This window comes from Drosophila guanche, unplaced genomic scaffold, assembly GCF_900245975.1.
Source record: "Drosophila guanche unplaced genomic scaffold, DGUA_6, whole genome shotgun sequence".
NCBI classification, from domain to species: domain Eukaryota; kingdom Metazoa; phylum Arthropoda; class Insecta; order Diptera; family Drosophilidae; genus Drosophila; species Drosophila guanche.
In genome coordinates this window covers 8,718,841-8,744,667 of record NW_022995744.1, presented here as the reverse complement: position 1 = coordinate 8,744,667, position 25,827 = coordinate 8,718,841, and the positions used below count along the sequence as shown (strand labels likewise).

At 41.6% G+C, this 25,827-nt stretch overlaps 2 protein-coding genes across 4 annotated transcripts; both read left to right on the top strand.

The window, feature by feature from the left end:
* The first annotated feature begins 133 nt into the window (after window positions 1–133).
* LOC117579472 (serine-rich adhesin for platelets-like) lies at window positions 134–1,295 on the top strand. 3 transcript variants are annotated; one of them, XM_034265362.1, is made up of 4 exons: window positions 134–215; window positions 274–419; window positions 940–1,050; window positions 1,110–1,295. In XM_034265362.1, the coding sequence occupies exons 2-4, from the start codon at window positions 374–376 to the stop codon at window positions 1,193–1,195; spliced, it is 243 nt and encodes an 80-aa protein (XP_034121253.1). In that variant the 5' UTR covers window positions 134–215; window positions 274–373; the 3' UTR covers window positions 1,196–1,295. The 3 variants fall into 3 exon arrangements, with proteins under 3 accessions (XP_034121253.1, XP_034121252.1, XP_034121254.1); XM_034265361.1 differs by having other exon boundaries at window positions 140–215; window positions 274–1,050; window positions 1,110–1,224; XM_034265363.1 differs by lacking the exon at window positions 940–1,050 and having other exon boundaries at window positions 140–215; window positions 1,110–1,171.
* A 17,306-nt stretch (window positions 1,296–18,601) lies between these two features.
* On the top strand, window positions 18,602–20,402 carry LOC117579239 (somatostatin receptor type 5). The gene has a single exon (XM_034265021.1). It carries the CDS (start codon window positions 18,689–18,691, stop codon window positions 20,165–20,167), a length of 1,479 nt encoding a protein of 492 aa, XP_034120912.1. The 5' UTR covers window positions 18,602–18,688; the 3' UTR covers window positions 20,168–20,402.
* Window positions 20,403–25,827: the final 5,425 nt, after the last annotated feature.

Here is a 25,827-nt window from a genome sequence, read left to right as displayed (position 1 = left end):
CACTGCACCCGAGACATGTCTAGAAACAGATGGAACAGCAGCAGAGAGTGTAAATTAACCAAATGCTTGACAAATTGATTTTTACGCACTTGACACTTAAAACCAAACTTTAGGGGAATAAAAAACAGTTGACATTTGACGTTCAGTTGATGGCATCATGGGTTTTCCATCCTTTTTTCAAGCTTTCTTGCCATTAAAAGCCTTTTTTGCTGGCAGTAAGTGTACAAAAAGGCCACAAAAAAACATTTAGCTAATTAAATATTCCCTCTGCAGAATGTGGTAAATATCAGAAAAAAGTGAAGGACACTTCGCACCTTTTCCTCTCGTACAAGTGCGTCTGCAGGGATGGCTATGTGCGCAGGAGCAAATCGAAATGCGCTGCCATGTACATTCCACCGTACAGCAGTCAAACTCGGAAGGTAATAAAAACAACACTAAACACACCCGGAAAAACCACCAGCACCACAGCAGTGATGACCACCAGAAACACCACATTGTCGAGCACCACATTGTCGAGCACCACAGAAAGGAGCACCAAGAAAAGCACCACATTGTCGAGCACCACATTGTCGAGCACCACAGAAAGGAGTACCAAGAAAAGCACCACATTGTCAAGCACCACAGAAAGGAGTACCAAGAAAAGCACCACATTGTCAAGCACCACAGAAAGGAGTACCAAGAAAATCACCACATTGTCAAGCACCACATTGTCGAGCACCACATTGTCGAGCACCACAGAAAGGAGTACCAAGAAAAGCACCACATTGTCGAGCACCACATTGTCGAGCACCACATTGTCAAGCACCACAGAAACAAGTACCAAGAAAAGCACTAGGAAACCGACTTGGACCACAGCACCACATACCACAATCATTATCCCACCTTGGTTTCCAACGAACGAGGACGCAAAACTAACCACGATAAATGGGTATCAAGCAGGCGGTATCATATTTGAGGAGAATCAGATCTGGAGCACATTTGAGCCATCAAATTATTTGCGCATGGCTGAGTTTGTTACTCCCAAGACCACCACACCATCAACATCAATCCGTTAGTCGAGTCCAAGCAACTTCACAACAAATGCTAGACAAACCCTTTTTATTCCGCAGATATTATGAACCTTCCTGTGACAACCAACACCATGACTACGCCTTTTATGGGACATTGGAAAATTCTGGTGTCCGGAGTTCTTTAATTTAATAAGAATTAAATAAGAGAAGTTATCCATAAAAAAAAATCTAGAATCTATCTTCTTCGGGTTATTGAAAGCATCAGTAACACGTCCGAAAAAATCATTTTCCCACTGCTTTTCTCTGATGATTGCAATGATCATTCGCTTAGCCTGGTGCTGGGCTTCAGCTTGGGCAGCCACAGACAGAACCTCTCTACTTAGGATAGGGACACCATTAAGAATCCAATAAAATGTGTGACCCCACACGGCATAGCACCCGAAAAATGTTGAGTGAGCAATTAACAGACAGCTTTACCGACTCAACCCATAGATCTTTCTACAATGTGGACTTGTGTGCCCTTTCAGGCGAAAAATGTGAAATAAAATAAATATTGACAGGCGAGAGTTGAGTTCCAGCAGTAGAGACGACGTCTGTCGGTTGTCGGTTGATTTATGTGGCATGACTCATGGGCGTGAAAGTGTAACTGGAACTGAGACCGGTCTAGATTTATGTATACGTTGCCGGTGCTGACCAATCTGTCCCGTTCTGAACTGAAGAGCACCGACAATTCCCAGACACGAGGGCAAACAAGCCAAAAGAAAAATTGAAAACTTTTTTTATACGAATTGGCAGGAGAGACCAGGGTGATGGCTGCCAATATTCTGCAGGCACTTGGCCCATTCATAGAATATAATATGGGCAACGTACACCCGAGCTGAGAGTACGTTGAACCTTCGAAAAAATGGAAAAAAGAGAAGAGAAATTGCACATGGTACAAGTATCGTAGTTCCCACCTCCCTTCCGTAATGCGAATGCAAATGAGTGGGTGGGTGGGCCCACAGATTTGTGTTTTGCTTTGCATTCACTTTTTGCCAGATATGAGTACGCATATGAGTGCGGCACTGGTACTCGTATTTCGGTCACAGGGAACGGGAACGAGAACGGCGGGACAGCCCATTCACTTGTGCCTGTCAATCATTCTTGCTGACAGGCAAACGGCAGAGGCATACAAGCGACCAGTACACCCAGTACCACATCCATCCATCCGTCTATTCCCATCCTCATCCATCCTCATCCTCATCTGGCTGCCAACGATGCGACGATGAGACAAACATTCCCACATTTGATTGACAGACTAAAACGCTCGTCCAAGCGGCTGACAAAAACGCAGCGAAAGCGAAATACTAGAAAACTATCTACATTCATGTATTTCTTTATAATTAAATTTAGCAGAATTCTCTCAATTATTTATGCCCAATTAAATGGTATGCAGAGTGGCATACAAAGAAGCAATGAACAAAATTAATGACTTAATTATTAATTGGCGTCATTAAATTCTAGAAATACCCGGGCTAAACACCTACTAAATATGCCAGTGCCACCGCTCCAGACCCGCTGAACAAATGTGCACACAATTCTGTCCAAACTATTAATTAATGTGCGGCTGTGCGTGATTATTATTATTATTTTTAATGCCATGCATTTATTCTAGTCTACGCTCGGATTGGCTCATTTGCATTTGCTATAATCCGTGTGCTGGCCAGAATGGTGCACAAATTTAATGTAACATTAATTCCCTCTTTTTGGCTGCTGCCCGAAAGAGTGGAAAATGCAAAGACATTTTTGCAAGACTGTGGGTAGGATGAGGTCTAGAAGCAAAGAGATTTTACGCAACGCAAATATTTATGTATTCAAATGTTGTTATGGAAATTGTAAATCCCTAGAAAAGTCTTGGGAAATGTGCAGCAACTTGTCAAGAATATGAAAAAAGATAATTCAAGCGTCTGGGCTATTTCTCTATTTATAATATAATTCTACTCCATCGAATTGGAGCACCTCTGTAGCCCTCATTAGCTTCACTGTTTATGGAAAATGCTTTAACAATTCAAGGTTTGTATTTATAGAAAACTACACAGATTAGCAACGAGTTTTCTAATTAATTCACGAACGCTTTCGAGGGGTTAATTATATCTGAAAATAATTATTATCCTGCCAGGCAAATAACATTTTAGCCAGAAATATTTCAGACATGTAAATAAAATAAAATACCCACACACAAAATATTCCCCAAAAATGCAATCAATTTATCTGCATTGGTATTTTGGGCGCAATTATGTTTTCTAGTTTATAATCAACTAATTCATTATGGAATTCATTATCAATATCCGACACCATTTCCCCATGTAATCATTTCTCACTCTGTAATCGCATGCAAGTCATTTAATTTGCATAATGTTTCCCCTGTTTTTAGATATTGCTGAATGCGTAAATTACTCATAAAAATTACCATTTCGCTATTAATTAGCTTTGGGCGTGGATTCCATAATTCCTTAATTGCGTCAAATTATTAGCAGTGTAAAGGGAAAGGTATTTCTATCTGCTTTCTATTTATATTTGTGTCCGAATACGAATATGAGTACGAGTAAATGTGGCAGCACAAGTTCATTAAAAATTCATTCGGGGTTCCGACTTTTCAAACTCTGATTATTTTTTCGACCAGTTTATTGAGTTGCCAAAAGTCAATTTTGAGGAAAATTGAATTTATTTTTATGGTATATTGAATCGAAAAATATGTGAATACTATTCGAAGTACACTGAGTTTTTCTACACCCTTTTCATGCAAATAAAAGCTAAGAATTTGTTTTAAAATTGTACAGAATTGTATACATAGATGGAACATTTTTTTGACCTGATTAATAAAATATTTTTTATGTCTTCATTACTACCCTTTCAGAGTGTATCCAAATTAATAGAATTTATAAGAAAAGTTTTTGCCAACGAAAAACTTTCCCACAACAGAGACGACAGCCACAAAGAGCGGACAGACTGAGGCTGAGGCTGACGGTTTTGAAAATGATAAACCGACCTTCATCTAAGATGGTGTTGTCCTGTCCGCATGTATCTACATTCCCAGACGCCTTGGCTGGGTAAACCACGGAAAACTTTGGCCGTCTGCCTTGTCTGGGTGTGTGTTTTGGTTAACTAAATTCTTTCTTAATTCAATCAGTCGGGAGACGCTGTAAAGTCGATGCCGATTTAATATTCTTTGGGGACGATATTTAAAAGCAAACTGTAATGATCGGCTGACGGCACTAATTGCTCTGGACATGCAAAAAGGCCTTGGCCGTAATTCGATTTCGAACATTGGGCTTAAAATTCCTTTCTGGCTGCCGAATAAATATAGACAACTGGCGAAACCAGTGGCAACTTTGTACTTGTGGTTGATCATTTAATTTAAAGTTTCGCTCGTGTACAACTTTCGGGATTTGAGAAATGGTAAACAATAAACAGTTTCCTTTTACTTTTACGTAGGGATTTTAAGCACTTTTCAGTGTCAATGGAAAGGCAACAAAAACAAGTGACGGAAGTTCAACCCGAGGGATTAAAAGTTTTGCTCAAAAGGCGAAACTAAAGCCCGACTCAAAAGGAGACGACAGTTGCCGTATTTTTCCTGCTACCCTTTCTTGTTTTTCTGGCTTTCCTCCACTCCTTTTTGGACTATGATTGAATATGTTTTTCCTTGACTTTTTTCCTTCCAACTTTTTGTGCAGCAGCAGCAGAGAAACTTAAATCTGTTCCACATGGAAATTATTTTGCCAGTTGTTCGCCGAACTTTTCAGTGCTAACAAAAACTGATAATTTGATATTCTCCTAATGACTCGGACAGTCTAAATTCCCAGAGTGTGCAGCCAGGTGAATGCCAGGTGGTCCTCTGCCCTCTCCACCATACGGTTCAGAGCAATTAGATGTCCATGCTGGAGGCGATAAAGCTCAAAAATGCGAGAGAAGACAAATGGTGTAAGTTCTTGGAAATGATTTATTTACTTTATCAACTTAAGAGAATGTGAAATTCAAAAAGATTTAAATGGAAAATTTGATTATTTTTTATAGAATTTTTATTCTGGATTTAAAGATTAAAGCAAAGCAAGGAAACGTGGTGTCTTATACCAGCTCTCATTAGACTACATAGAACATGGACTAGCTTTCAATTGGCAATCATTTTCACATGCATCCACCTGTAAAATGCATCCAATTAAACACAAAATTATTAATCAGCCAGCCCTGAAACGTTCCATTTAGTGCCGAAGCTCTGCACATCAAATCTAATCATTTTTGTCACAGTCACAGTCCAGTCCTAATCAAAGTTCAATCAACAAGCAGACCAAATTGCCTCCCAAAAAGCTAACAGAGCTTCAGCTCTATTAACAGTGTACTGTTACGCGCTAACAGCGCCAACGAAAGTGAGAGTTCTCGTATAAGAGAGAGAAAGTTCCCGCGAGAGAACGAGCGAAAGCTGTTAATTGAAGGAAATTGCAATGCGAGCCATGCCCTGCGATGCCATGCCATGCAGCCAGCAATAACAGCAGCAACAGCAACAACAACAACAACGACAAAAGCATCGCCGAACCGCAACACGCATCAGGCCAATCGGGCGACGAACCTGAACCCGAAGGAGGCGCCGAGGAGTGGCGACTCTGCACTCGTCTCTCGCATTGCACCGCAACGAAATTCGCCGGCAAGTGCGGCGTCACAGTATGCAAAACAAAGCCGAAACGTGCAGCAGTGGCAGCGGCAGAAACTACAGCCCAGCTCGAAACGAATCGAACACCCAACGGTAAATCACAAAAACAAACCGTTTTGTAAAACGCGCGCGAAAACCACACAACACACACACGGACGCACAGTGGAAAGCAGAAACCATAGCTGCGGGCGGCTGTGCCCGTGCCTCCCCTTCGACACGGATGCCTCTTGAGGCAAATGCAAATTAGCAGCCAGAACGCAAAAGAAAATACACAAAATAAGTGGCAGAATACGCACCGGCACCATCACTGGCAGCTTCCCCAGCATCCCCAGCTAGAATCTGCAACAGAATCCACGCCGCATCCGAACCAGCAGCAGCAGCAGCCAGAAACCAGCAACATCATCACACACATCACAAATAAATCCGGCAAGGGGGAAGGCCAAAAGTGAAAAATAACATTAGAGAAATCCGAGAAATTGCAGAAACGTTTGCCAAAATATTTTGAGAACCTCAAAAACTGCATCGTCGTGCGGCATTTTGTGGAGACTCTTGCTGGGATAGATCTTTCATCTTCCCAAGAGTGAAGCGTATGATAGGATGTTATTAAAACGGGTAAGCAAAATCCAAAGAGCGGTGGGGCGGCTGCCAACCAAAAATTGTCACTTCAAAAAGGGTTCGCCCTCCCTGAATTCCTGCTGTTGTTGTTGTGTGCTTGTGGCGGAATTTGTCAGATAAACCGAAATTTTGTGCGAATGGCCATTTGTAACTGTTGAATGTTGAATGTTGGGTGTGCGTGTTGTGTGTTCGAGAGCGAGCGAAGGGAGTAAAAGTTGTAAGAGCAAACCGACACCCGCCGGAATGAGGAATTGGTTTTCCTGATGATGTGGAAACTGAGAATTCTCCAGGCCTGACCTGACTAGTGGAAATCCTAAAAGATTTTTGGCAAATGAAATGAGATTTAACAATTTACGGTTGGAGTAATGGGATGAGAGGGAAATGGTGACTCGAAATGGAGATGGCAAAGGAAATAGTTGGGTGTTTGTTTCATAAATTGTTCAAAGTTCTTTGTGCAAATATTTAAAGTAGAAAGAAGGCAAATACTAGATTTACCACACCTTAAAAGCTTTCTAAAATTACAATTCATATTGTAATATTTTACTTAAGATTTTCTCATAAATAATACATAACCTGATGAACAGTTTCACCCAGCAACTAATGTGCCAAGCAACCAGTTACTCCTGCTACATTGTGCATAATAAAACCCAAACCCAAAGAGATGAAATGAGCTCATCCACCAAAAGCAGACCAAAGCAGCCAACCAAACCCCAAAAACCAAGCTCCACCCTGCTAAGACCCAAAGCAAAAACACAAGCAAAGGCAAAACCACCTAGCGCCCAATCAAAAGGCCGTTGCACTCGGCGACTAGCTGAATGACGTGCGTCCATTCATTCGCTTGATGGCTTGATGGGTTGAGTCCAAATGTGGGGCAGGCAGTGCCAGAGACAACAATGGGAGTGGGCAAGAAAGAAGCCCAGTCATGGAGGAGTCAGCAGCTGCTGCTGCTGCGGCGACTACGCAGGGCATGTAATTTGTCAGACAGATTTCTTGTAGCGCCAGGACAGCCATCAGCCAGCAGCCAGCAGCCATCAGCCACCGTGGAAGACGGACCACCCAAAAAAGTACACCCAACCCCAGGATGGCCCACATCATTGCAGCAAAACTGCTTCCTTCCTGCCATTCGGCAAATGCTGTTTGAACCCGGAGATGGAAGAGGGAATATGTGAGAAAGGGATGAGGGGGTAATAGAGAGAGTGTGTAGACAGACAGAGGAGTGAGGGAAGAGAAGAGAGATGAAAAAGCAACACACATTGACATTTCAGTGCAAATGAAGTGATAAAAAGTAAAGGCAAAGCGGCGTCAGCTCGAAAATTGCCAAAGCAACAAAAAAAGCACAAACCAACCAGAAAGGGCTAGAAGAAGAGGTGTGCTAACAGGGAGAGAAAGAGAGATAGAAGTAATAGCCAAAGGCAATACGAGCAGGAGGAAAGGAAAGGAAACGCAGACAAAGCGCGTTGAAAATGCGTCTAATTTGATGGAAGGCGATGCATGCCTTAACCTTTCGTCGGCGTCAGACAAACAGACAACAACAAGACTGATGGCATATCCTTCTTCCATCTCAAAGAAACCCAGCAAGTGGCGAGGCAGCGGGTGGGACTGACGAAAGGAAGAAGAGACTAACCCCACGATTCAAATGGTTGGAACAAGTGCCAGAGATGCTCCAACATCTCTTGAGATGCTGCTGCTGCTGCTGCTTTCTGGTAATTGATGGCTAAAGAAGCATACAATTGCTTCTTTGGTGACTCTTCTGATCCGAAGTGAAGAAAGAGATTTGTCACTCAGATCAACAGTAATTAATATTTAATTTATGCTACAAATTTAAAAGATAAATTCACTTGGAGAGATGCTAAATTCCCTTTTATTATCTTCTAAATATTGCCATAAACTGTCATCGTACTTTTAAGCTACCAAAAAACAAACCTTTCCTTTGTTTCGAGGTAACAATAATGTCACAGCTTGTCGGTGACTAGTTCAGAAAGTTATCGCTAACATTTAATTAATAATTAATTAAAGTTTAGAAGCCACAGGACAATACATCGATGAAGTTTTCGCTCTGCTAATTAGAGAGTTTTCGTATTATTATTCATCATAATTGACATTTCTCTGGTTTCAGCCACTCATCACTTGCGGATGATGGCGGCGTTTTCCCCCATGCTCCCAGCATCCATAAACTTTGAACTTTTTGTGTGCAGCATCAGACGAGAGAGAGAACACGAAGGGAACTTTTGCAATTAATTACGGACTAGAACCTTAAACAGAGAGAGAGATTGGGGGTCGAATCCAGGGGCACAGACGTTGGAGTTAACCTATAAAAAAAAATTAAAAAAATTAAAAAACGAAACGAAACTTAAGCGGGGGAGAGATAAGATAATCTGCGTGTAAGAGAAAGACAGGCATAGGGATAGAGAGCCAACTGTGGTTGGTAATTCCAGATATCATATCCAACTGTGTCAGGACCTCCGTCTCCACCCACTCCGCCATCTGAATTGGCCTACATAAAGAGAATTAATGAAAGCGTCAAGGGAAATAGAGACGGAGATGGAAACTAGAGAGGGGGGCCACATCCAAACACATCCCCACATAATGATAGATGAGTTAATGAGGACTTAGCCATGGCTCCATCTGGGCCAACTGATGGCAAAACTGTCAATTACTGTGAGCCAACAGTTGGCTGTGATGATTAGCCATGGTATAAAATAAAGAGTGAGAATAGAAGAGATGATGAGGGCACTGAAAATGCTCAAGTAAACTATGTGTTAAGGTGCTCATAAAAGTCCAGCGAAAAAGTAAAAAAGAAAAAGGTCTTGCAACAAAAAAAGGTTGCTCAAGAATTGTGGGTAAAAAAAAGGCCAAGAGCAAAGTTTGCCAAACCATCAGAATGTTGGGTAAAAGTCGGGCAGGACCTGCAGATGCCACTGCAAGAATTTCATAATGTTTTTTGCCTCAGGAAATAGTTTTTGTGCGCATGTGCAACATGAATTCTTTTATATGCAGACACTACGGAGTACGAATAGAAAACTAATAATAAGACCTGCCCGTCTTCATTAGACGTGCTCCATAAATACCCACCCAACGCACAACCTGCCGCAACTTTTCCTGTGTTGCAATACTGCCAACTCCTTTGTATGTTTTTTGTGCCATAGTTTTAGCCCCCCCATTGTCAGGGTGCGACCATGATTAATGTTCAAATTAAACAATGACGTTAATGACGACAAAAGATAGCAGCAAAATATAACTAAACCAAAGCCAAAACAACAACAAAATATCTCCAAAATGATAATGATAATGATATGTGGATGGAGTAAACAAATGATTAGAATCACTCAATATCGTATCTGTGGGTGGGAACTAGAGCCATAAAATAATACAAACTATTAGTGAAAGATGGGTCTATCGAAATCTATATAAAATTAACTACAAATGCAAATCATGCAATCAATCAAGAACAGTCGACTCTCTCCAGCAGGAGCACAAACGCTTTTGTGACATTTTACTTGATTTGACATGTCTGGCGATCGATTTTGTTGTTATGCATCTGGTACCATTTGGCAATTCAATTAGCGATTGACGAAATGAATAAAGGCTACGCTCCTGCATTATAGATTGAGTTTCCATGGAAAAATGATACAAATGAGGGGGAATGAGTGACGACATGGCTAACAGAATAATGAAATAATGTATTTAGTAAAGAACATGATTTAATGTTAATTGGATAGAGAGTCGAGTCCAGTGCGCCACACAATAGAATTGGTTTGGATTAATGAGGAAATTTTCTAGGCCACACAGCTGTTAAGTATTTCCAGACCCCGCTCGATTCTGTCAGTTATAAAGCAATCAATTTAAATGCGATGTGGGGAATGGGAGAAAAGTTCATAATTTTTATGATTTTCATGGCTTCTGGTTAATTGAACCCATAAACTGGGAGAATCAACAACGGCAACAGCAACAGCAACGGCAATTCCGTTTGGCCATGGCTGCCTGCTGCAAAACACATTGAGAACACTCCAATGAACGGCCGGAAGGACAGACAGAAGAGGAATGCGATGAGCAGATGAGAACGAAAAGCCAAAACCAAAAAGTAAAAGCATCATCGGCTACCAAAAACAACAATAACTACATTGAAAGACGCACTAAAATGCAGAATTGGCAAATTTTGTAAACAAAAAGTTAATGCCAAATGCGAGAGAGCTCGGCCAGTGGATACCCTACAAAAAATATTACAATTTCCGCATATTTACCCCTGTTTTAATGCCATTTATGATACACATACAACTCTAACAGTTCCTCCGTTCTACTGCCAAGTTCTGTGTGTGTGTTATCCCCTCTGCCATTGTAGAATAATAAAACAACAAGAATGATTGACCAACTGAATGAAAATTGTTGATGACTGAATGTCATGGCATAGTTGCTGGAAAAAACAGAAACAGTCAGCAAATGAGGCGACAGAAACAGAAACAGCAACAGCAACAGCAACAACAATCAATTGGCCATTCATGTTGCCTAATTGCATTGCGAACCGAGCCACAAATAAAGTTCCAATAACTGAGAATGAATCGATTGAGCGAGCGCTTGCCTTTCCCTCCAATCAGCTTGATTTGTTTTCTATTTTCTGCTTGCCAGATTTATCCATTTTCCCTTGCCCATTTCCAGCGAGGATTTTATTTATTTATTTTTATGGGTGGTCAGTTGGCAGCGCCATCAACACGTCGGACACGTTAAAAGTGGAAAGTGCCCTGCTCCAGCTCCTACTTCCTGACTACGTTATTATTTACCTAGGTAATGGCATTTTGCTGCTGACGATGATGACAGCAGCAAATTGTGTGATTAACTTCGGGGAGTAAAAAGAACTCCGTTTGAAGTCAGAGAGAGAGAGAGGCCTCGGCCTCAGCTGGTACCGGCCTTTTCAAGTGTAAAGCAAATAGCCAAGAAGCGCAAACAGGGCGTATGAATGATGTTGATTGTCTGGAAATAATTCAATTAAGTTGCTGCTTGAGTACAGAGGGAAGGAATTCCTTTGTTTCTAGCCACAAACAGTGAGCAATCGCGTTAAACTTTAAACTTAAACTGTAAGCTAAAATGTCACCACAATTTTTGGTGTCTGTATCCGTGAAACAACGCCCAAACCAAGGCCCTGGATAACATGCATAATGCACGTAAAAGCCAGACCGCTTGGCCAACAAAGGATTTTCGATTGCCACGCAATTAGTGACAATCCTTGGTGTGCCATTTACATGGGCATTTATACGATTCGTTGACCTGCAACATATGCAACATAATCCGCCCACCACCCAGCTCCCACAGTACAGTCCACCCCATAATGTATGGGTACTCGTACGAGTAGTTCCATTAGCATCAATGGCTGCTCGAAAATTATGTTAAATTAGCCGGCGGAACTATCGAAGCATCCAGCTGTCCCGAAACCCCCAACACATACAAACCAATGAGCACATCCCCAAGCGAACAATAATAAACACATCGCAGCAGGGAGTGAGGGCTACAGAGGGGTACACACAGGCATGGGTAATATATTTTGGTGCTAATTTATGCAAATTGTAGAGAGTGTGGCTTGGGGAATGCTTCCCATAAATTGCACTCGGTGCTGCTGGGCGAGTGTTAAGCGCCCTTAAGCCAGCCAATGATGTTTGAACTCCACAACTAAATTGTTTGTAAGGGACTGACTCCCTCCCGATCTAATTGGGCGACGGATTACCCGCGGGGAAGGATTCGTAAATTCCATTTGATAAAACGATTTTCTTTAAATCGCTGTCGTTTCTGTTTCCGTCATCTACTTATGAGCATCAAAATTGTGGTTCCCACATTTGTGGAAAATTAAAAAGGCTTAAGCCTAAACCGCTTAAGGGCAAAGTGTCCATGGAAACAACATTTAAGGGGAAAATTGTAAACAATTTTACGGAGCGTATGTGTGTGTGTGTGTGTGAGAAGCTTACAGCCAATCCGATTTGAAAGAAAATGTTTCCGTGCTCTCTTTGGGTGGCTTTAAATCCTTAAAGAGCCAACAGACCGTGTCACAGTTCCTGCGAATATTATCAACAGATCGCGAAAGTTTTTGTTGTTGTTTTATTTATCGCTTTTCCCTTTGCATTTCCTGCCACACCAATCACTATAAACGTTTAGCATGCAATTGACAAACATTTTTCAAAAGCTCCACGGAATTGAGCGGCACAAAAAAAAACACAGCAACAGCAACACAAACAACAAAGAACCAAATCGGAAACAGCTATGGAACCGATGAGGAGGGTGTGTGTGGCTGAACAATGAACAAAGCTTCAAAGACAGATGTGAAGGGATATGTGGTGGCTAGGGGCGGGTTGATAGGTGTGAGGGCCGTGAAAATGTGAAAATAAAGTGGAAATGCGATGGCAGATTTTAGTTTTTGGCAAACGGCCTGCCGTGCCCCGCCCTGCCGCTGTGAGACCACAAAACGGCAACGCCAACAGAAGCAGCCACATAAAACAACAAACAAGAGACCACATCAAAGGATCCACAAACACGGAAGGACTCTACCATCTAGCTCCCATCTAACAGTCTATACAAGGTGCAAATATGTGTGCTAAAAGGCAACCAGACGTTTGCCTTTTCCAAGTGGGAGAACGACCCATGACTACCATAAATAAAAACGAACACCAACAGACCCAATGGCTGGGAGAGAGAGAGAGAGAGAAAAGAACAATCTCCAGGACCTCCGGCTTAGGTGCCAGACATTATGGTCCTAGGACCCCCCCAGACGAGTTAACAATGAACTTCCAGGCATAATTGAGCCTACAGTGTGAGGCGAGAACAACTTGCCACACTTCATTCCTACATGCATTCCCTCTTTGGATGCTGAATAGAGGGGACACTCGGTAGACAACTGACCGCACAACGGGAGAGAGAGACAGAGAGACACCAACCAGACAATGAGCAAAAAGCTGAACCAACTCTTTCCGAGTGGGTGGGATGATAATATACGGGGCACCATTTATGTACATGAGGCATGTGGTTTGGTCGCAATGGTTAAACTCTACAGTGGAGGTTGGAATGTGCCTTAAAGTTTTCCATATATATTGCAAGCCCAGAGCCCATGCAACGGAATAATCTTTCCACCAATTCCAATCCTTAATTGGATGAAATAAGTACATAAATCGGAAAACATTCCCCAACAAAGTATTATACACAAATGCAGCAAAGGGCGTTAATCCCAAGTTGATATTTTGATCAGGCCCGATGTGTGTGTGCAAAATTCAAATTCTGAAACAAAAGGTTTGAAGCACAAAGCCCTTGGGATTATAATTGCACTTGTTGTCGAGGTTGTCGCTGTCGTTGTTGTCGTTGTTGTCGTTGTCGTTGTTGTTTTTATGTGTTATGCAACACATGTTTTGAGTGTTTTATCAAAGGTCAGACAGAGCCCAGGGTACGGGTGAGTGGCAACCTGTGGCCCTAAACACCCAAAAATGTGCCCCAAAGATTAAGTGCGTTGCCAACAAAACAAAAAAGTGGGATTAAGCGGGTAAGAGAGGCAGACAGAGAAATTAAAGAGAGATAGGAAGGCAGTGGGAGGATGTAGTGGCACTCTGGGAGCGCTGGTGTAGGTGAGTGAGTTTTGTTTATGTTGCACTTTATGCTCGGCTGTAGGGGCTCTATAAACAAGTGTACCCCGGAATCCCAAGTGCACTCTTGTGCACAAGACTGGGCGACATTTTCTCAGCATGGGTGTGTGTTTCGGCCATGTGTTTGTGTGTTTATGTGTTTGTGTGTTGTGTATACATGCAAATTTTGTAGTCATATTTGCATGCCACTGATCCTGAGACACGCATACACACAGACACGTGCAAACATAGCAAGGAGTATAGGCCGGCTTACATGCCAGTGTGTACTGGGTGTGTTTATCCATAAAATTATGCTCTTTGCATTTGCCTCTCTCTCTCCCTTATGATTTACTTTCATGGTTGCCTGTCCCTTCAAAGGGTATAATTACTTGGAGCAGAATCTTGCAGAATCATTGGTCAGTTATGGGTAAAACAACTCAATAGAGACCTAACCCTAGGTGGCTCTACGTGCAAATCTTATGACTATAACGTATACCTGCACATTATAGGAAGGGTATCCAATGCATCGGCACTCCAGAAGCTTTGCTTTACGCTCTTGTGGGCTTGGGTGGCTTGTTGTTGGGCTCCTTGCAAAACCAAAGCAAGCGGATAAACATTTGCCAAGGGTCCAAGGAATATTTATTCAAGGCATGCCATTACCCATATCCCATTCAGATTTGTGGGAATGCATTACCTTGTTTCTGCTGCACTTTGGCCAAGCTGTTGCCTGGCAGACAGACTGCCAGCACCCCTGCTACTGCTTTCGCAAGTATATTTTTCATGTAAAACGTTACCCCCGCGCCTTGTTTGTCTTGCTCTTTGGGCGTCTAGCTGTTTTTTTGGTAACGTAATCCACATAAACTCACACAACACGCACTCACACACACACTTGTATGCAATTTTCAAGGGTCTTTTGATAAAGTTTTAATTAATTAAGCGTACAACATAAAAGCTTAAAGTTTTCGATCCCTATAAATAATGGAAACATTTTTTAAGCATTTTAAGTGGCAAGAATTAGCCGAAAATGTTTCACAAGAGTTATCCAATTAATGGAGTACACACACACATACGAGAAGTATGGAAATTAATACTTTAGGGGAAAGTTCATCCTATAAAGTGCAGAACATTATCAGTATAAATTTCTTTTCAAAGTAATTAGATTATTATTTTAAAGAATTTAATTGTAGAAAATAAAGCGAAAATTAATACCATAAGCAGTGCGCTGTTGAAACCTGAAGGGTTGGTTCGTTCAGCCCTGAAGCAGTGCTGTGTTGCAAGCAGTTCAACGGTTACACCTGAAGGTTTGGTTAGTTCTGCATTGTAATATGTTGCAAGCAGTTCAACGATGAAACCTGAAGGTTTGGTTCGTTCTACCTTGAAGTGTGTTTGCAAGCAGTTCATCGACTAAGCCTGCATCTTCAGTTCGGTTTCTCAAGTAAATTAAAATAGCATGGGTGGAAAATATTAATATATTCCGAAGATTGACTCTTATTTTCTCCGGCCAGAATTGTTTTTTTGTTGGGTTGTATAATTAATCCCTAATTAAAATTTCAAAATTTACCTTACATTTTGGGCCCTGAATACTCGTTAGAACCTTTCATCACTCCACAAAAACATTCACTTTATTAAAGTAACCAAAACCATTATGAAAATCCCCAAAAATATGAAATGCAACACTGTATTGACTGCCATGCTGTGTCCTTTGTCCGTTTGCCTTCGATATTGTACAATTTTATAGAACTCGTAAGCTTTATGGCCGAACCCAGAGACCAAATAAGCTCCCTCTAAGCTGAAAATGCTGATTTTTATAGCCTTTCGTCACATCATCAAGAGCCAGAGAGCGAAAGGGAGAGAGAAGTGTCAGAGTGAGAAAAATTGAGGAGCAGAGACATGCCGTGTCCCATCAAGAAAAGCGAGAGAGGGAAATGCATTTAAGGAGCCACTCTTGAGGGTCTCATAAAATGCATAAATTTTTAATAAATGCTGCAGAACAGAGCACACAAAGACACGAACGTACGTGCACACAGAGGGAATGAGAAGAGGCAAGGAGAGAGAGGAAGATAAAAATAACATGTGGTCAAGGGAGCGATGAGCAGATGATGATGGCTCCGTCACCTTCCTTTGGGTGTTGCTTGGGTCCTTTAGCACAGATGAGGCCACAGCTTACCCCCTTTGCTCTCTCTCACTTACATCTGTATCTGTATATCTGTCTCTTTCCCCATACAGAACTTTGTCAGTGGCTTTCTCCGCCGTCTGTTGCCTGTTGTCAAATGGAACTGCAGACACAATAGAAGTGCATCCCCCTTCACTCCCTTTCTCCATCTTTGCCCCACCGAGGCAATCAGCTGCCTTGCGATTTGTGCCTCCATTGCGGTTTACCGATAACAGTTACACTTGCAACAACAATAAACGCAGTGCAGGAAAACGCCAGCCACAGACCCACACAGCCACACACAGCCACAACAAAAAATAAATGTTGAACAACAATTGTGCAGTCAAAGATGGGTGTAAACTGGGGAGAGATGGCCCTGGGTGTTACACCTGTCGACGGTTGCAAAGTTAAATCTCCAAGCAAACAAACGACAGCACACGTGAGGGTGGGGGAACGGCAGTTAGGGGTTACGGATTGTGGTCACTGATGGAATAGGGACAACCCCCCACACAATTCAATGGATGCGACAAGCCAATAATGGCTACAAAAGAATCCAGCCAAGAAGGAATTGAATGCAAGGGAAACAACGCTGGGCGCCATGGGGTGATGGGGTACATACAATACTTTGGCAGTGGACTGTATGATATGCTTAAGGCCCCCAATTTAGGGGTATTGACACTGGTTGTTTCTCTGCAGAAAGTCTACGAAAACAATCAAATTGAATATCAACAAACAATTTCAATGGAATTGAGTGAATGTTTAAGATAGAAAATCAGCATGAAAGGAGCTGAAGCAGGCTGGAATTTATTCTCTACCTTTAAATTGATTTAAACATGTCAACCCTTAATTACAATTCGAAATAAACTGCAACCTGCAGCTTAAATGGCATTCCAAATAAATCCCTAGAGCTCCTTTACTCCCATATCCCCATCATTACATACGGTTATATGCTGGTGACTACCTCTCACAACTGATCACATGTTAATTACACACACAACAACGTCAAATACACCTTTAATTGATTGCGCCACTGTAATCCCGGGCACAGAGAACATGGCAGAGCCTGTCATCAGGCGAGTGCCTTGATCCCAGTTTGATTGCTCGTTGCAGCTCAAATGTGGTGGCAATCTATGGAATTGAATGGGCTAATTGGGTAGCCAATACGCAATTAGCTGGCATTTGACAGAAGACGTGGCAGCACTTGTACAGCGTAAAATGATTTTTGTGTGTAAACAAATAAGTAAAAATCTTATAAGTTCGAATCATAATAAATTATTAAAATATATAATTTAAATTATAATCTCCAGGCGTCCTTAAAGTCCAACAATAATTTTAGCATCCAATTACTGCACTCTCTGACTTATCCCTCAATTAAAATTGTCAATAATTGCTTTGGAATTAACTAACTAATATGGGAAGCAAAAATAATCGTTTTATATCTGCAACATGACTTGGACCATCGCTTCATATTTAGTTGGGTTTAAGTTTGTGTTTGTGATAATTCTAAAATAAGCATAGACTAAGAGGATTAACTCTTCCTCTGTCACGCACGAGGACACATGGACAGCCATGTCGGGATCAAAAGATGACCCTTCGCTATGCAGAATGCAGGAAAACAACCGAATTTTAATGAAGCAAAAATATATATTCTCCGCAAATACTTGCGTAAATTGAGCCCCAGCTTCAATTTCATTTGTTTATTTATTTATTGGTAGCTACAAATCTCCTGTTTGGCTTCTGCTCTCTCCTGCTTGCTTGACTTGACAAATTGTGTGTAATTTGATTTCAATTTAAATGTTAATTTTCCCACCCAATCCCCCACACCCATATATAATCAACTGAGTTTTCATAAATCAACAACTTTTCCACTGCCCCGGACTCTCTCTGTGTGTTTGTGTGCAAATGAATTGGCCAATTTTTTCTTAAAATAAATTGTGCAAACATATGATTTATGTGTGTATAAATTCGCTCTACCTTCCGAATTGGTTGTTCTACAACTTGTCAGAAAAAAAGTTGAAGATTTTGGTGTAATTTTTCAGAAAGTCGGCAAAAGTTTTCGCCCAAAAAAGTTGTGCTCCAAGTGTGTCTGGTTGTGAAGTCAGAGAAGTCAGAGAGCCTGGGAGGGGATTTGTTTTCTTAATGGGGGAACGCATTGCATGTACATATAATTTGTCAGTGTTAACTTTTAACTTGGGATTCAATAATTTTGCCAACAAGTGCCTGTTTAAGATGTTTGTTTGCAAATTGAGAGTGCATTTATGTGCAGTAATTGGGGAATAATTAAGATGGAACTTTAGCTACGAGAATTGTGCTTTCCCTTGAGGCAGTTTCAGCAAGAATTTCTATTAAATTTTACCTTTTTTACCACCCTGCTGATTAGCTGAAAAATGCTCCTCTCGCATGCCGAGTAGATGCCAAAAACTATTTTAATTAGCAGCCAAAAAGTTTTCATATTTTGCATAATTTTATACACAAAAACAAAAGCACACACACAAAACGCACACATCAAATATTTAATGGGATAATGAAATTTGTTTTTGCAGGTAAACCAAATGAGGGACACAACCGTAACAACCAACACCCGAATAATATAATTAAATTTAGACCACACAGAGACACACAACAGACGTGCAAGAATATGTTGACCTGGCTAATGATGATGGGGCTGTTGCAATGGGTGCGAGGGGAGGATGTGTCAACTGAATCAACCCATGCAAACACCACAAATTGGCAGGGCTCAAATGAGAGTCTCTTCAGCACAGAGCTGAGCCAGAGGTGGGACAGTGTCAGCTCCACGATCCACCCAGAGGATGCACCTCCCTACAGCACGGATCTGCCCACGTACGAGCATTGCATAGCCACGAGGAACTCCGTGGCGGATCTATTCACTGTGGTGCTGTATGGACTCGTGTGCATTGTGGGGCTCTTTGGCAACACTCTGGTGATCTATGTGGTGCTGCGGTTCTCCAAGATGCAGACAGTGACGAATATTTACATCCTAAATCTGGCCATAGCAGATGAGTGCTTCCTGATTGGCATACCCTTCCTGCTCTACACAATGCGAATCTGCAGCTGGCGCTTCGGGGAATTCATGTGCAAGGCGTACATGGTCAGCACCTCCATCACATCCTTCACCTCTTCGATCTTCCTGCTCATCATGTCGGCGGACAGGTACATAGCCGTCTGCCATCCGATATCCTCGCCGCGATATCGCACCCTGCACATAGCCAAGATCGTGTCGGCGGTGGCCTGGTCCACGTCCGCAGTGCTGATGCTCCCAGTGATCCTCTACGCCAGCACAGTGGAGCAGGAGGACGGGGTCAACTACTCGTGCAACATAATGTGGCCGGATGCGTATAAGAAACATTCGGGAACCACTTTCATACTGTACACATTTTTCCTAGGCTTCGCCACGCCGCTCTGTTTCATCCTCAGTTTCTACTATCTGGTCATACGGAAACTTAAATCGGTGGGTCCCAAACAGGCGACCAAGTCCAAGGAGAAGCGGCGGGCACATCGCAAGGTCACGCGACTGGTGCTGACTGTCATCACGGTGTACATCTGCTGCTGGCTGCCCCACTGGATGTCCCAGTTGGCGCTAATCAACTCGAATCCCGCTCAGCGTGACCTGTCGCGCCTGGAGATACTCATCTTTCTTCTACTGGGCGCCCTGGTCTACTCCAATTCGGCCGTCAATCCCATACTCTATGCCTTTCTCAGTGAAAACTTTCGCAAGAGCTTCTTCAAGGCCTTCACCTGCATGACCCAGCAGGATATCAATGCCCAGCTGCACCTGGAGCCGAGTGTATTCACCAAGCAGGGCAGTCGTCGTCGGGGTGGCTCCAAGCGACTGCTCACCCCCAATCCCCAGGTGCCACAGCTGCTGGCCAACAATGCGGGCAACAACAATTCCTCGACCGGCACCTCCTCCACAACGACAGCGGAGAAGACGGCATCGACAGGGGCACAAAAGTCGAGTAGTTCCAATGGCAAATTAGCTTCTGCAGCCACCAAGGAACCGGAGAATCTGATCATCTGCCTGGGGGAGCAGCAGGGAGAGGCCTTCTGCACTATGGCCAGAAGAGGTTCCGGTGCAATGCAGCAAACAGATTTGTAACTAACTTTAAGACACAATATCTTCCTAATCGATGGGCGTAGGGAAAGGCATTTCATTATTTTCTACCCAATAAACAATCTTGTAAACTTTCTCGAGCAATACTACGTATTTGAGTAGAGACTTTGGCAGTATTAATGATTAACTATAATGTGTCCCTGCTCGGAATATTTATGTATAAGGAATCTAATTCTCTACCACACAACGAAAAATGAAAAGAAAATGGAACTGAAATATTTTAATGGGTGAAAGGGGAGAACAAAAAAAAAGAGAATTTCAAGCAATTTCAACTCATTTGTTTCTTAGACACTTTCTCATTAAATCTCCTCCAATTTTCATAATTACTTCACTTACTTTATTTAAGTTCCCTAAGATATTATCATTAAACAAAAATAAAACAAAATATAACATAGGTAAAAGTATTCCCACGCAAGCTTGCATCTTCTTAATTTATTTTTGTATTATATATGCTAAAAATGCGTAAGAAAAGTAACTATATATTTAAAGTTTTTCTTGGGATCGATAAATGATAAGATAGATAAAGTTTATTTTCAGCCATAAACTCAGACGCTGCCACTGGTACTTCCTCGATAAACTCTTCATTCCCCGAAAAACAAAACACCTCTTTACTCATAAAACATAAACCTAAATTAGTTTAAATCTGCGTAAATCTTTTTCCTATTAAAACTTCATACATATTTAACCGTTCGGCTAATTACAATTGGTTATGCAATTAAAAGAGAATAAGAAAGATTTGCATAGTATAAGCAGCTTAGCGGCAGAGTCATCCAGAGTTAAGCCAGAACACTCATAAAATAAGAATTAAAAAAAGTTTTTAAGAGCGCCAGCCACAGTCGACCACTGAGTTGAACTATAAAGATTCCGTGAACCTTGTTTGGCTACCGCTTAAGTTTTAATTGAAAACTTTAGGGAAAGTTCATGAAAATTCCAAAGAAAAATTCAAATGCAATTGGCATTGGCATTGCCTTCGATGAATGAATGTTTCTCGCTCGGACAAGTCTTCCAAAATATTTGGCGTGGCAAAGGAAATTTAATACCTAATAAGTTATGCAAATGTTACTTGGTTGACTGCGCTGATGTGAGTGGATGTTTCCCCGTCTGTTTACCCAGTTGCATATAAATTAATTCAATTAGTTTACCAAGCATCGTTGGTCAGTGAAAACTCATGGATGGAACTATACTTTAGGCTACAAGTATTAAATTTATGTACTACGTATAAATGTGCTTGAAAGTGCGTTAATAAAGTGGAATTTTATAAATTATTATCGAGTGCGGCCACTATATAATTTATTCCCTCAGTTGCCTTTTCCCTTTAAATCCCATTCAACGTTAAACAATTTAAAGATTGACATCAGCTTTCGCCACAAATTCATTTGTCAAATAACAAATCGAAAGGTCTTTGTGAGCCTCGACAGCACTGAGAACGAGAACGAGAACGAGTACGAGACCGAGAATTTCTTTGCTGCTATTGCTGATTTATATCGATACGATTCAAGTCAGGTTAAGAGCTTTTAAGGCCAGCAACACTTTGGAGAACAACCTGCCAATATATTGTATTCTCCTTGCTGCCTTGATGCCGCTGCAGCACCGGCATTAAATCAAGTTTAGGAACTTGGCTTGCTGCCATCTTCCGGCTGGGCTGAACTGAGCTGTTGCTTACTTGATTTTACCCCCATTGATTTATGCGTTTCAGCGCCCCAGAATAAAGAGTTGGGCGAAATACTCGTACTTTAACCTGCAGGCGGCGCTAGGCTGCACTGCACGTCGGAAGGTGAAAAGTGAAAATGTTAACTCAAATATGGTTGAGAAACAGGAGCTCCTCCCCCTGAAAGGTACAAAAAAAAGTGTAAATGGCAAAAAGCTGAAAGCTGCAGAGAGCTGGGTGTTGGTCTGTGTATGCCCTGAACGGGGGATTTGCGTAAGCCGGAGCGAAGCTTGGCAACTTTTTCGAGTGCAAATTTGTGAGAATTTCCCTTGATTTTTTTTTTTGCTTATTTGTTGCCTTGGATTCAGCTTCACCTTCAGCACCAGTATCATTATTACTCTTGACTTTTGAATGCCCTGGCACTTACTTCTGGCTTTTGACATAGCCCCTGCATCTCTCTTTGGCACTCTGCTGGGGGTTTCCATTTTCCTACAAGGATTTCTGTTGTATCTTGTATCTGATTTATGGGTAGAGTTGTGGCTATGACTTGATTCCGCAATTTCTCTATTTGTCGGCTGAAGCATCGAGCCTTATTAGTTGATTAGTTTGTGGAATTTGAGTGCCCACCCGCCTGTCTGGCTGCCATCTGCCTGTCACTCACCCATCTGTGGTCAATGGTGAAAGGAATTGCATTAGAACTGTGGTCAGACTTGTGTCGAATTGAATTTGTGGTCTGCCCAGTGCTCATTTATGAGTGGGTAAATCGATTTTCTCCTACTACTACCAGTCGAAAAAAGGTAAGCTGAAGTGAAGCAATCTTGGGCACTGAAAAGATGTCAGTGTCAGGTCCTGAAAAGCCATCTCCAAGACAATGGTGAAGTGCCATTCAGCCCAACGTTGTTTTCATCAGCGTTAACAAAACCGATTTCTGGTCAAAAAACGATTGGTGACAAGTATGGCTTGAAAGCAATCTGGAACGTGTGTTATTAAAAATCCTGTCCTGGTTATTCCTTAGCCCTGCAGCAGACACACAAACAACGAAGAGTAAAATACAAAACGTGACACAGGATAGAGGCAGATCCAGAGGCAGAGCCAGAGAGACTTCCCTGAGGGTCTGTTGCATTTTCGGTTGGTCGCCAACAGAGTGTTCTGTTTGCCCTACTGGGATGCTGCTTCCGGCCTCTTCTGAGTGCAACTCCAATTGGGAATCTCTGTGTGAGTGTGTGTCTGGCACTTAGCATTTCATTATTGCCAAGATTGGATTACGCTGTAAATGCATTTCGCTGTTGGCTTTCCTGGACCTGGACCTGGACCAGCACCGGACCTCTTAAGTGCAAATGCGTCTTCCTTGGCTTAAAGTCGAGTGTCTCCAAAGTTGCTTGCTTCACGAGAGGTTTGTTCTTAATGGAGTGTTTATCCAATGGATTTCACAAGAAGATTTTAAATCGTTCGCTAATTAATGAGATTTTGGTATAAATTAAGTTCGAGAATACTGAGATGGCCTTTGGCAAGAAAGAGATTGATAATCACCACATTCCTAAAATTGTATGTTCAAATGAAATACCACAGTGGTCGCTAAGTTTTATAATTAATTCACCAAGAGCTAATTCATCACTGAACCGTCAAATTCGATTGGGACAAACACCCCTCAAACATTACAAAATGTAAGCAATTTGTTAAGTAATAATAAGTAGAATTCTCCCATTTAAATAATATAATAAATAGTAAGACATTCTAAATACCAATAAGAAAAGCAAATTTGATTACTTAGAATAAATAAATATAGTACAATTTGTAACTCTTCAATAGTACTTAAAAATACCAGAAATTATGATGTGCCATTGAAATAATAGCTGAGATTTCAGCGCCCCTGCAACATTGGCAACATTTTGCAATCACTTTACAAGTATTTCTTTGATTTATGTCAAATATATTTCAAAGATGCTTTCAAACTGTCATAAAACAAGAAACAAATACCTGCGTATCCACTGAACTGAGAACTGCACCTGGGTTGAAGATTTCAGCTAAAAATATCCATGGCTCAGGAATTGAACCGTTTTTCAACCATTTTACTTCTCTTTCCACGACGCACACACTACTCACAAGGATATAAATTCAATACGAACTTTGGAAACAGACCCAAAAAAGAAGGCGAAAAAAAAACAACTACAAAGGCAAAAGTTCTTACAGCTTCATTTAATATCGACTGGGAGAGACACACACAAACACAAACACACAAACACACAAACACACAAAGCGAAACAGATAGCAAAAAAAGAGGACAACTTTTTGCCCACCTCCTCACAGCAGGGTGAATTTTATTTTATTTTATTTTCTCTTTTTGGCCTGTTGTGCATTTTTTATGAAATTTGTTCGCTTGTTGCCTTGCCTTTTGGCTGCTGCTTTCCATGCCAAAAGCGTAAAAATATTTACGCATTAAAGTCGACAAAAGTAGAAGAAACAAATAGTACAAGAAATGGGGGAGGAATGGGAATGGCAATGGCATAACAATAAGCGAATTTGTTTTCTCTACTTAAACAAATAAAATGTCAAGCAAACACAGAAGAAGAAACTTTAAGGACAAACGAAAGAAGAACAAATAGATTCCGGTATGCAGTCGGAAACGCTTGTCTGACCGTCAAGTTATGAGCCGTTACCCAGCACTGGCTGCAACAAAATGCAAATTAAAAATCCACCGAATATACTACCGTCCAAGAACTTTCGGTTGTTGCTTGCTTTGCAGTTGCAGTTCCAATACCCAGGACCATGGCGACCAAGGCGACGCAATCTAACGAAAACTTGAGTAATTGATATGTGTGGTTTTAACTTTCTAATGGAGCTCACCACCCGCCCACTCTCGCTTCTCAGTGTTGGACAGTGTGGAAAAGTTTGCGGTTTCCGGTGCAAATTCTGGCTGCCATTCGCTTTACGTGACTCAAGATGAAGCATCGACACAATTCCACCCACTAGATTGTAATTGGTTTTGCGGTGTACTGCAGGTGAAGCCTCAGCAAACCCGTTTTGGCAATTAGGAAAATTCAATTTGAAATAAATTAAACTTAGTTCAGACATGGAAAGCTATATCTAGAAAATTCCATAAAAATAAATCTATAAAATTCAATTGGATTAATATGTGGTGCAACCTGCAGTTGTGGTGGATCTGTACGTCCCAGAGTTTATGTTCCAAGACAAATGGTTGAGAAAGAAATACAGAAATGGCTTCCCATAACTTTCCTGTATTAAATAGTTTTCCATTCAAGCAAATTTCTTATCCAAGAGACCGTCCTACATTACATATTCTCTTCTGATTTATCTTCCAACAACCTTATCTAATGGTTGAACTAAATCATGTCACCTTTCACCTCTATATCTATAGATTTTGCAGCATATATCCACTCAGTTTGCGCTCCAGCAATGCGCTCTTTAATCAAGTCCCATAATTTTGTATGACATTCTCTCACATGGAAAATGCAGCACGCTTTTGACGCCCCCAAAACATTTAAATGCCATTTCAATTACACGTTCCATACGTTTGCATTGTGGCATGCCACACCCCACAAAGCCCTCGCAATACCCCTTATACGATGCTGTTTTATTCAGAGGGAAAAAGCTTCTTCCCTTCCCCATTTCGCTTCGTTAGTGCAACGTTTACGCACAAATTAACACGCTGGCAACTGGCAACTTTTTGCCATCCAGGACGACGAGGAAATCACAAACGACAAAGGGTTAAGGCAACACGCAGATGGGAAAGCAAGGGGAGGAAAAATTTAAAAACATATACAAAAATCACATAATTTCAATTTTAATGAGCAACATTCTGCTGCAGTTCCTGTTTTCGTTGCAGCAGAATTATTCGGAGAAATTTCGTTACATTAAAACTGCATTTCTATTTTTACTTGGAATGCAACTGCAATTCCCCTTCGAGGCGGTTAGGTGTTAAATGGATTTGGCCAACATTTCCTCATAACGTGGTACATGTTCAGGCGCTGCTGGAGTG

Bases quoted from the DNA above. Each gene is read 5' to 3' on its own strand.
- LOC117579239 (XM_034265021.1), top strand. From the start codon at position 18,689: ATGTTGACCTGGCTAATGATGATGGGGCTGTTGCAATGGGTGCGAGGG.
- LOC117579472 (XM_034265361.1), top strand. From the start codon at position 158: ATGGGTTTTCCATCCTTTTTTCAAGCTTTCTTGCCATTAAAAGCCTTT. The intron at 216-273 runs GTAAGTGTACAA...TTCCCTCTGCAG, and splicing joins AAAAGCCTTTTTTGCTGGCA to AATGTGGTAAATATCAGAAA. The intron at 1,051-1,109 runs GTTAGTCGAGTC...TTTATTCCGCAG, and splicing joins CACACCATCAACATCAATCC to ATATTATGAACCTTCCTGTG.